General features: G+C 35.5%; 1 protein-coding gene across 1 annotated transcript in view; it reads right to left on the reverse strand.

The window, feature by feature from the left end:
* The window catches only part of XRN1 (5'-3' exoribonuclease 1), a 146,920-nt gene that overhangs the window by 109,882 nt on the left and 24,606 nt on the right, over positions 1–12,432 (reverse strand). Inside the window, exons 4-10 of the mRNA XM_054575090.1 lie at positions 7,953–8,062; positions 7,750–7,860; positions 5,971–6,053; positions 3,229–3,316; positions 2,977–3,145; positions 2,164–2,231; positions 1,708–1,845 (exon numbers count right to left, since the gene is read on the reverse strand). Coding sequence (XP_054431065.1) covers positions 1,708–1,845; positions 2,164–2,231; positions 2,977–3,145; positions 3,229–3,316; positions 5,971–6,053; positions 7,750–7,860; positions 7,953–8,062 — 767 coding nt within the window. The remainder of the gene's footprint in view (positions 1–1,707; positions 1,846–2,163; positions 2,232–2,976; positions 3,146–3,228; positions 3,317–5,970; positions 6,054–7,749; positions 7,861–7,952; positions 8,063–12,432) is intronic.

Genomic DNA, 12,432 nt, shown 5'->3' on the forward strand with positions numbered 1-12,432 from the left:
AATACTTGATTATGATGGAATCCAATGATTACAAACATCACCTACGTTCTCCGTCTCTGGATCCTGTCATTCTTATGACTCCATTACCTCCCCTCCACATCTAAATTTTTCTCCTTTGCAACTCATTTGCTTTTCTATAGTTCTTCCAGCTCATCACAACCTTCCTATCTTTTCCCTCTCTTGTGGTCTCACCTTTTCTCCCTTCTATTTTCTGACTGCCAGTGACTCTCATTACTGTAGTTCTTCACATTCCCTACCCTCATAATTTCCTTTTCTTCAGGCAAACGAGGGCCTCTGCCAACTTCTTGTGCCTGGGTAGATCCTCCAGTTCCTCTCATTTTACTAGTGTCTCTACAGTTAACCACATATGCCTGGAACACATGTGAAGTTTAAGGACTGAACTGAGGTGGGCAGAACCAGGAATTACTGTTATGTAAGTTTTATGAGTTCAAGTTCCCAAAAAGTTGCAGAGTCTCAGGTGGCTCAGTTGGTTGGAGTGTCATTCTCATACCAAAAGGTCGCAGGTTTAATGCCCAGCCATGGCACATACTTAGACTGCAGGTTCTATCCCCATTTGTGCAGCAAATGGGAGCAACTGATTAATGTTTCCCTCTCTCTTCCTATTCCTCTCTAAAATCAATAAACATATCCTCAGGTGAGGACTGGAAAAAAAAAAAGGTTACAGAGGCTGTTTTCTTTAAGAGAAAAACCACAAAGTAGAATGCAGACTGACTGCTGCTACGTTTCACTAAGAAAAACCTAATCAATTAAAGGACTTTACTAGAGAAAAATCAAGATAGTTGCTCCTCCTGGTACAGGAGTCCTAATTAAAACCAGTACAGCAAGGAAAATACAGGAAACTCATCAATTTCTGAAGAATACAAATTGTTATAGATAAGCTGAGGAAATTTTCAGAAAAGGTTTATTTTCCAAGTTAACACACACATGTAAGACATTCTTTAGACCTTATCAGAGATCTTTTACACAGTACTAACATATTATAACTAATTTATTGAGGGCCAAACACAAGATATTGTGTTATTAATCACTCAACCTGGCTTTTTGCAGTATTATATACATGATTTTATGTACAAATTATTTCTACAGAAAAATCACTGATTTAGTTAATGTCTCATAACATTAAATGCTATATATATATATCCTCATTTTAAAAAGATAACTAACTTCTGGGCTCTTACATTTAGAAACATTTTCTACATTTTTAAAAGAATAGGAGAGCAGTCCTGGCTGGTGTTGCTCAGTGGATTGAGTGCTGGCCTGTGAACTAAAGGATCGCTAGCTCGATTCCCACTAAGGGCACATGCCTGAGTTGCAGGCCACACCCCCAGTAGGGGGCACTCAAGAGGCAACCACACATTGCTGTTTCTCTCCCTCTCTTTCTCCCTCCCTTCCCCTCTCCAAAAATAAGTAAAATCTTTTTTTTTTTTTTTTTTTAAAAAGGAGAGCAAAGGAAACATAATGTTCTTCAAGGGCAAAATAAGAAACTGATTTTTAAAAATCAGATTTAAATGATAGGATCTAATAGAGAAAGAGAAACCAAAACAATTTTTAAAATGTACATACAGAAGAAGGCATGAAAATGAAATGAAGCAACCCCAAAATCATAAGAAAGAAAATGAGAAACAAAGAATATCAGTTTTACCTTTACAGCTAAAAAAATGAAAGGACACCTAAAAAAATGAACACCTTTGATTTTTTCTTTTCCTTGTAGTTCTTGGCTTCTTCTGCTGCAACACCTGCCGCTTCATTGAGGTACTTGTTACCAACTTTGCTTTCAAACCACTTTAGGTCCACAAAAACTTCACTGAAGTGCTCCCGATCAAACTGAACAGAAATATTTAAGTTTATTTAAAAATCATTTAAGTATGTCTGGAAGAATACAAACCAAACCCTTAACATGGATTATACTTCTGGGGCACAGTAAATCAGACAATGTTACTTCTGTATGCACATGGGGATCTCATCTACTACTCTGAAAAATCACAAATAAAAAGCAAAAAAAATAATATAGGTAAAATTATTTACACAGGATAACCAATAGGATGAGAATTACAAAAAATTTTTCTTCTATTATTAAGTAATTGCTAAGTGACCATTTCCAGCTACCCTGGGACAGGAAAACAAAAACTTCTGGTTACTTACATCTGATAATTTCACAAGGTATTTCTCAAATCGAGGTAAGTTGAGGTGCCCACTTTCATTAATGTAACCTAAAAGAAACAAAATCTAAATTTGGACAAAAAGCTGGTATTTTTTCTAAACAATTCAACAAAATTCTTTTTATAAAATACTGAATGTTACATTCTACTAAACAAAGGAAAACACTGTATTGGACTACATATAACTGGCTCTAGTTTCTATGAACTTGCTATTACACTAATATACAATAAATAAGACCTGAAGCAAAATGTAAGAAATTCCAGGTTCACATAATAATAACCTATCCACATTTCCAACATATTGTAACAGTTATTTAAATTAAATATGTTCTAGAATGTAACCATTTGATGTTACCTTGAGAAGAAAAGGATGACTATCCTGTTATTCTGTTTTTTATTCAGCATCACCACTGTTTGTGAATTTCCTATTTTAACTGAAAAATCCTTCCTTCCTATTAAATAATCTAATTGCCTACCCATTCAGAAAAACTGAATTTCTATGCTTAAATATGAAAGAACCTAAGTGAAACCAACAACTTCTATTGAGTTTCTTAAACAATTAAAGGCAGAAACTAATTAGGTATCAATAAATGAGGCTGCACAATTCTAGTCATTTTTTTAGCTTATGAACTATTGAAAACTATAACCTCAAAGCTTGGAACCTTAAATCAAAACAAGACCCTAATTTTTTCCTACTTTAGTTGTGCATGCAATAATCTAATGAACTGAATGACATTTTTAGAGTTAGCTGAGTGCTAAGTTAAAGTGCCACAAATGAATATTAAACTTTGTTTACCCCCAAGTTCTGGCAGGATGTTAATATATGTTCCATAAAGAAGAGGCAGTGCATCATGATTAATATGTAAGTGAGGTAGATGAGGGATAAAATCATTGCCAACAAGAAATCCCATCAAAATCCAATCATCTATTATCCTTTCAATATCATATTTAAATGTGATCTTGTCCTAGAGTAAAATGGAAAAAGAAGTCAAGTCCTATGCAACTTTCTGCATATACATCTTTGGTCCACAGAGATAGTAATACTTACTTTTAACACTGAAAACTCATAGTCAATATATTCTCTCATTAAAGACAAGTGTAGAAGGTGAAATGTGGTTTCTTCTGGTGCACATACCCTGTAATTAGTTAGATGATCAACAGTTAATTATATATATATTTAGAATTAATTATATTTTTAAGGTTCAGACTTCAAAACGTAGCAAGGCTTAAAATAAAACTTATCATAGAAGATAATTTTTGTACACAAGGCATGCAATTTATATGAAAGCTGCAGGGTAATGTAAAAAAATGTAATTGCAATTATAATACATGTATCACAAATTTCAAAATAATTGGTTTACATTATGCTTTCTGTGGAAGGATTCTAAGAATTAAGAAAGCCAGTAATATATAGTAGATATAAGAAACCATGGGGTCTGGCCCATTTAAGGCTGTCCACCAGCAGACAGTAGACAGATAAATGAATATATACTTTTATGTAAATGTACTGCAGTACAGTCCAAAGCTTCAATGCTGAGACACTATTGGTAGGGGAACTCAAGAATTAAAGATTTTAGCTTCAGTTATAGGTGACAGGTTTAAGTGATTAATGCATATTGAAAGCTTTTATTCCAGGAACTGGAACGCATGATTCTAAGAGGTCAACAAGCAAATCAACCTTTTGGTCCTACAGGGTCTGCAAGAGATGGTATCTGAGTCATTGTGTTCCAGACAGTCAGCTTTGGGACTCAGATAAAAAATTGCTGATCAGCAGGTAAATATTAGGTAAATTGCCTCTGGAAGGCAATTAACCTTTTCCCAAATCCCTTACCTACTTGTTCTTTCTTCCTATAAAAAGGGTCAACTTGAGATGAGATGTTATGAGGAATCTGAGGGTCCATAACCTACCACCTTCTCAAATCGCTGGCATCTCAATCAAGTGCCCATAAAGATTCAACATGTCTCTGCTTATTGGTTCTGGCAGTGATAGGAAGCAGGAATGTTGATTTACCTGGTTTCACTGTCACTTCTTATCTTTCCCTGGTTTGTTCTATATTCCTGGCTGTTAGTCTATACTCCAATCTCCAATTACAAGTAAGAATACAAGCTAACGATAGTGTATTAAAAGGATTATACATCAACAGCAAGTGGAACTTATCCCAGGACTGCAAAGATGATTCAACATAAGAGAAAAATTGATGTTAACACAGCACGTTAATAAACAAAGGAAAAAACACCCCATAATCATTTAGCAGAAAAAAACTGTCAAAATTCAACACCCTTTCATGATAAAAAAACACCCAGCTAAGTAGGAATAAAATGAAACTTCCTTAATCTAGTAAAGAGAACTTAAAAAAAAACAACAACAACAAAACATACAGCTAACATCATACTCAATGACTCAATGGTCAAAGACTGAAAGCTTTCTTTCTAAGATCATGAACAAGTCAAAGATGCCCTTTAACTATAGCTATTTAACATTATTCTCTAAGTCCCATCCAGGGCACTAAGGCAGGAAAACATATACATGGCATTCAAAAGTGGAAAAGAAGAAATAATACTATCTCTATTTACAGATGGCATAGCTCTCTCTACATAAAATCCCATAGAATACACAAAAAAGTTACTAGTACAAAAAAAAATTCACTAGATGCAGACCAAAACACAAAAATCAGTTGTGTTCTAACACAGCAGCAACAAAGAATCCAAAAAGGAAATTAAGAAACAATTCCACTTACAATACCATCCAAAAGAATAAAACACTTAGTAATAAACTTAACCAAGGAAACAAAAGGGAAAAAACAGAAGCAAAAATAAATTCAGATATACAGAGAACAGACTGATGGTACTCAAAGGTTGGGGCGGGGGGGCGGGGTTGGTCTGGGGAGCAAAATGAATGCAGATGGTCAAAGGGTACAAATTCCAATTATAGGTTAAGTAAGTCCAAGGGATATAATGTACAGCATGGTAGAGACATACATATAACATGAGGGAAAAAAAGATGAAAAAAATGAAGCAAACGACTTGTACACTAAAACTACAAAATGCTGCTGGAAGAAATTAAAGAAGACACCACATGTTAATAGACTGGAAGACAATATCAAGATGTAAATAGTACCTGAAAAGGATCTACAGGTTCAATGCCATCCCTAATAAAATACCAAGGATTTTTTTTTTTTACAAAAATAAAAAAAATCGATCCTAAAAATTGTTAGTCTCAGGAGACCCTCAAAAAGCCAAAATAATCCTGAAGAAGAACAAAGTTGGAAGCCTCACTGTTCCTGATTTCAAAACTTACTATAAAGCCACAGTGATCAAAATACTGTGGTACTGCCATAAAGACAGACATATGGACCAATGGACTAGACTATAGAGCCCAGAAACAAACCCTTGCATATACCGTGAAGTGGTGGGAAAACTGGATACTCATATGCCAAAGAATGAAGTTGGACCCTTACCTTAGACCATATACAAAAATTAATTCAACATGGATCAAAGACCTAAATGTGAGAGCTAAAGCTACAAAATTCTTAGAATAAAATGGGAAAAAGCTTTATGACTTTGGATTTGGCAATGATTTCATGCACATTATACTACAAGTATAGGAAACAAAAAATACACTGGACTTCATCACAATTAAAAATTTTTGTGCATCACATAACTATCAAAAGAGTGAAAAAGCACCCTCAGAATGGGAAAGAATATTTACAGATTATTTATCTCTTTAGGGATTAGTATTCTTAATTTAATTTCTGCTTTTTTCTTCCAACATATATACAGCATGATTTACCTCTGTGCCTTCTTGCCACCAAACCGAACCTCTTCTCTTAGAAGAGAGAAATGTGCCTCGTGACTTGTTAATCCAAGCATAATCTGTTGAAAAATGATTAATGTTTCTATTCTCTCCCTTTTTACAGCATCAGGTTCACAAAAGCAATCAAATATTTCTATATAGAGAACACGATTTTTTAAAAAAATGAAACAATTTGTTAGCAAATTAAATATAGAAATATCAAAATATGATCAGTTTATAGGTTATGAATGGGGTAAAGTGAGAGCATTTTTCTAGGACAAAAAATGTGTACCTCAGACACTCACATGACCTTAGACACTCACTCTGCCCAACCCCAACTAAGAGAACCCCAAAACCTTCTCCTGATTTTCACATCTTCCCATTTGCCATGGGGGAATGGGTAAGAAATTAAAAGCAGCAACTTTTCCAATAGCATAAAGTAGGACTCTTTTGGAGCCCAGGATACCTCCACTATGTGAAAACTCAGGAAAAAATGAAAAAGGACATTTTCATTTAATTTTCTCACTTAGTATTCTAATCCCCAAAGTAAGTTAAACAGTCTCATGAGATACATCAATCAATTGCAACGTATATTGTATTTTATTTCAGTACTGATTCAAACAAAAAAGAATGAAATATTTATGAAGTAATCAGGGAAATGAGAATACTAAATGGTTATTTATATATTAAACAGTGACTGCTGATTTTTGTGTTCAATAATAGCATTGTGTTTTTTTAAATAACCTCCTTTAGAGAAACATTATGATAAATTTATAGGTTAAATGATACAAGGTCCAAGACGTGCTTCAAGAATCCAGAGAAGTAGCCCTGGCTAGTGTGGATGAGTGGGTTGAGTTCCGGCCTGCGAACCAAAGGGTCACTGGTTTGATCCCCAGTCAGGGCACATAACTGGGCTGTGGGCCAGGTCCCCAGGGCGGGGTGCATGTGAGAGGCAACCACACACTGATGTTTCTTTCCCTCCCTCTCTTCCTCCCTTCCCCTCTCTCTAAAACTAAATAAACAAAATCTTTAAAAGAGAGAGAATCCAGAGAACTAGGAGAAAGGAGACAGATGGTGAAGGACAGGAGTTGAAAATTATTTAAGGTAAATAAAGGACATGAGTAGGTTCATTACACTATCTCCTGAACTTTTGTTTATGTTTGAAAATTTCCAAAATAAAAATTTAAAAAGAATTTCAGTAAAGTTACTTGAGTCATGGAGTTATCAAATCAGGTGGTATTAAAACTTACGTATCAAGCATGAGGATAAAAAGGGCCCTCTACGCTGACCACAGTCTGTCATTCATAGCATCAGGGTCAGTTAGGTGTGAACACTAACTATAGACACCTGTTGTTCATAACATATGGAAAAAAAGCTCATTTTCCAAATGTTTTTGTAATGGCAATAGTAGCAATCATTATTATATCTCAAATATTTGTTTCCACAGCCAGAAAGCTTCTTACATAAAGAATAAGTATGTTAGATATTTAGCATTGGCTGGTATGGCTCAGTGGACTGAGTGCCAGCCTGCAAACCAAAGGGTCACCAGTTCAATTCCCAGTCAGGGCACATGCCTGGTTTGCAGGCCAGGTCCCCAGTTGGGGGCATGCGCAAGGCAATCACACACTGATGTTTGTCTCCCTGTCTTTCTCCCTTCCTCCCCTCTGCTAAAAATAAATAAATAAAACTCTTAAAAAAAAAAAAAAAGAAATGAAGTATTTTAGCTATTTAACTATAATGGCATGAGGTTATAATAACAATAAACATTATACTTACCAAATCAGCATCTAAACCATAAAGACAGTGTCTGGTGTTTGGATTATGATCTGGTTTTGCTTTCTCAGATCTGATAAATTCCATGATTTTATGCTCTCCTTCTCCAGGAGTCTAAATATAAGGTTTTTAAAATTTTGGTAAAATGATATGCATTAGAATATTAAATTAAAAATAACTCTTTAGATTAAAAAGAAAGATAATACCTCATGGCCTGAGAAATAGATGGTGAGTCCTTGCCATGACTTATCTGTAGAAATTTTCATATTTACAAAGTACTTCAGATGTTCATGTAACCTGGCCATGAATTCAGTCCCTATAAATAAAAGTTTTAAAACGTTTAATTTGAGAGAGACATAAAAACACTGAGTTCCCAATGACGACATAAAAGTGAATCTTGTTCAGGGAATAGGTAAGATCTCCAAAGGAAGTTTCCAAAAGCTTCTTATTTATCTAGAAAAGCAAGTAAGTAATGTTGTACGTTTTCCTGGCAAATATCACAACTGTTTATAATTTCACTGGTTACAGGAAAATTAAGTCAGTGTCGCACTGGGAAAGTCAAGGAATGTTACTACTGTCTCAGGACTACAAATATTTTCACACAAGGAAAAAGTTTAAACTTCCAAATAAACGTCAATCTTCTATTACCTCTGCTGGATTCTGAAGTTTTGTTTTGTAAGGCATACAACTTCAATCAAATTGCTACTAACAACATCAACAAAGGCAACTATTTTTATTATTACTGTTAACCTGAAAATTATTAATCTTGAAACTAAGTCTCAATGATTATGTTTTATGAAAAGCCCAGATGGTCAAATAGACAAGGTAATAAATACAGTCTTAAACTACAATCAGGATTAAATTGGTTATTAAGTCAAGCAATGTGTGATTAGGGCGCTTACTGCAAAGGAAATTATCAGAGTTAGTAAAGAATTCATGAGAAAGTAATATCTTAAGATTATTTTTCAAAGCAAAGGATTATAATGATATTAAACGAAGCTCTAAGAAGTACAGAGTATGTTGTTGCATGTAAAATTAATCTTAATACTGATAAGTTCATTTATCCCTAAAGTCACAGAAGTCTTAAGTGCCTTTGAGATGATGAATAGTTAAGCACTCTGGACTAAAAGAATAACTTTCTTATTTGAAACACAAAAAGCTAGCTACATGAACTTGGATGAGCCACAACCTCACTGAGTCGGTCTTCATATAATAAATAGCAACAAACAGCTTTGGAAGATGGCAGTGAAGCGGGCAGAAGCTATACTAACCTCCTCCCAGGACCAAACTGGAATTACACGTAAATTATAGAAAAATCATCCTGAATACCCAAATGAAGACTAGGTGGAAGGAGGCTTTTATAGAAACAAGGACTTACAGAAGAAACCACATCACCACAAAGAGACTGGTAGGAACTGCGGAGGCGTAAGGAGGCTGGCTGAGATCCCACGGGTGGCAGCTGAAGTTCCAGAGGAATATTTCAGCAGCCAGGGTGTATCCCCCTGAGAACTGTGGGATCTAAATCCCAAGCTGAGCTCCCAAGACTACAACACCAGAACCAGGAAAAGAACCCAAGTAACATCTGGCTGTGAAAAGCAGTGGGAATTCTGTCCAACAGAAAGAGATGGCTGGGTGCACAGATAGCCTCCTAAAGGGCTAACACACAAAATTTCATTTGCAGCCACTTACCCTGAACTCCAGCAGAGGCAAGACAGAGTGGACTACAGCCATATGAGGAGATTCTGGGGTTGGTGGCTCTGGGGAGAGAGCTGAAGGGTCAGCCACCAATATCCCTATGCTGAGTCATTCTCCATACTGCAGAACACAACTTTCTTGGGCAGAGCACTCCCCTCCATGTGGCATCAGCCTGGGGGGAAGCAACATTCCCACCAGCAAGAATCCCTCTTGCCCCACCCTGTGGAGCTTAAGCCCTGCTGCTGAAGAATAGATGGAGATTCTACCAATGATTAAGCCTGAAAGACAACCTGTAGGCAGAAGCAGATCTCTGGGAGCTTTGAGACTTTAGCTGACCCTTCCCCAGGCCAGCACTGGTAAAAGTCAGTCTTGGCACGCAGCTTCATTCCTTCTATAGGCACTCAGACCCAGCAGAGGGAGCCACAAGCTGTGGATCGCTGCTAACAGCTCAAACAGGTTGCCAAGGGCCAGTCACAGGTAGTGTCTGACATAGGTCTACACCAGCATCTTTGCAGATCTACCTAATATATAGAAACAAGCACAAAGAAGCAGCCAAAATTGGAAAACAAAGAAAGAATCCCCAAATAAAAGAACAAGAAAATTCTCCAGAAGAATTGCTAAATGAAATGGAGGCAAGCAATTTACCAGATATAGCATTAAAAGATTATAGAATGTTCAACAGCATGAAAAAAAAACACCCAGAAATCATAAAAGGATGAGACAGAAATAAAGAATATCTGAAATACTTAAAAAAATGACACACTGGAAGCGATAAACTGTAGTTTAGATGAAGCAGGAAAATCAAATCAGCAATTTAAAAGACAAGGTTAAAAAAAAACACCCCAATCAGAGAGGGAGAAAAAAAATTCAGGGTATTTTAAGGCACCTTTAAGACAATAGGAAGTGTAACAACATCCACATCATGGGAATACCAAAAGAAGAGTGAGAGCAAGGGATCGAGAACATATTTGAAAAAATAATGACCAAAAACATCCCCAACATGGTGAAGAAGAAAGACACAGGCCCAAGTAGCACACAGAGTCACAAATACGATGGACCCAAAGAAGCCCACACCAATCACATCATAATTAAAATGGCAAACCTTAAAGACAAGAGGAGAATCTTAAAAGCCACAGAGAAAAGCAGTTACTTACCTATAAGGAAGGTCTCATTGGACTGTCTCCTGATTTCTCAACAGAAACGATTCAGGCCAAAAGGCCTAGCAAGAAATACTTAAGCTGATGAAAAACAAGAGCCTACAACCAAGGCTACTTTACCCAGAAAAATTTAAAATTTAAAATTAAGAAATATAGAGCTTCCCAGACATGAAAAAGCTGAAGGTGTTTGTTACCACTGAAACAATATTGCAACAAATGTTAAAGGGGTTTCTTTAAGAAGAGGAAGGGAAAAAAAAGAGAAAAATAATTAAATAATAAAATGACAATACATACATATCTATCATAATCACTTTAAATGTAAAACTTCCTAAATGATCCAACAGAAAGACATAGGGTAGCTGACTGGATAAGAAACAAGACACACATATATGCATGCTATCTTTGGGACACCATCTGCAAAACAGAAAACAGAACAGAGTAAAAGTAAAGGGATGGGAAAGGATTATCATTAAAACGGAAAGGAAAAAAAAAAGTTGGGGTAGCAATACTTGTATCTGACAAAATAAACTTTAAAATCAAGGCTATAGTAAGGATACTACATAATGATAACGGGAAAAATCCAACAAGAGCATATAACCCTAGTAAACATTTATGCACCCAACATAGGAGCGTCTAAATATTAAAGCAAATCTTAATGGATATAAAGGGACAGACTGACAGAAATATAGTCACAGCTGGTGAACAAGATAGGAAAGAAAGGACTCTCCGCTTTCACCACTCTTACTCATCATAGTACTAGAAGTCCTAGCCATAGCAATCAGGCAAGAAGAAGGAGAAATAAAAGGCATCCAAATTGGAAAGGAAGAAGTAAAAGTGTCATTATGTGCAGATAATATGATACTACTGAGAAACTACCAGAACTGATAAATGAAGTGGGAGATTACAAAATTAATATCCAGAAATCAATTCCATTCACAATTGCTTAAAAAAAATAAAATAACTAGGAATAAATTTAACCAAGAATGTAACAGACATGTATGTGTAAATTATAAAACACAAAAGAAAGACAGTAAAGAAGATACAAATATGTGGAAGCATAAACCGTGTTCACAGATAGAAAGTATTAACATCATTGAAATGTCCATACTAACAAAAGCAATCTACAGACTGACTGCAATTCCTATCAAGATACCAATGACATATTTTACATAACTACAACAAATATTTCAAAACTCTATGTGGAACCACAAAGGAATCTAAATAGCAAGAGCTACCTTGAGAACGAAGAATGAACTTGGAGGAATCACGCTGCCTACTACCAAACTATACTATACAGCCATAGTAATAAAACATCATGGGACTGGCATAAAAAGACATATAGATCAATACAACACAAGAGAGCCCAGAAATAAACCCACGCTTTTATAGTCAATTAATGTTTGACAGAGGGGCAAACACATACGATGGGATAAAGACAGTTTTTTCAATAAATGGTATTGGTAAATTGGACAGCTATGTGCAGAAAAATGAAACTAGACTACCTTCTTAAATCACACACAAGAATAAATTCAAAACTTATTGAAGACTTAAATGTTAGATACAAAACCATAAAAATCCCAGAAAACAGTGGCAAAAAAATCTCAACATCGTTCGTACCAGTATCTTTTCTGATGTATCTCCTCAGGCAAGGGAAACAAGAAAAAATAAACAAATGGAAGTACATCAAACTAAAAAGACTTTGCACAGCAAAGGAAACCATCAAGAAAACAAAAGACCCCCACTAAATTTGAGAACATATTTGCCAAAACATGTGATTAAGAGTTAATATCCAAAATTTTTAAAGAACTTAAAAACCCAAAACACTAATTAAAAG

Source organism: Pteronotus mesoamericanus, unplaced genomic scaffold (genome assembly GCF_021234165.1).
Source record: "Pteronotus mesoamericanus isolate MK-2021 breed Mesoamerican mustached bat unplaced genomic scaffold, CSHL_Meso_final contig_27, whole genome shotgun sequence".
Taxonomy (NCBI): domain Eukaryota; kingdom Metazoa; phylum Chordata; class Mammalia; order Chiroptera; family Mormoopidae; genus Pteronotus; species Pteronotus mesoamericanus.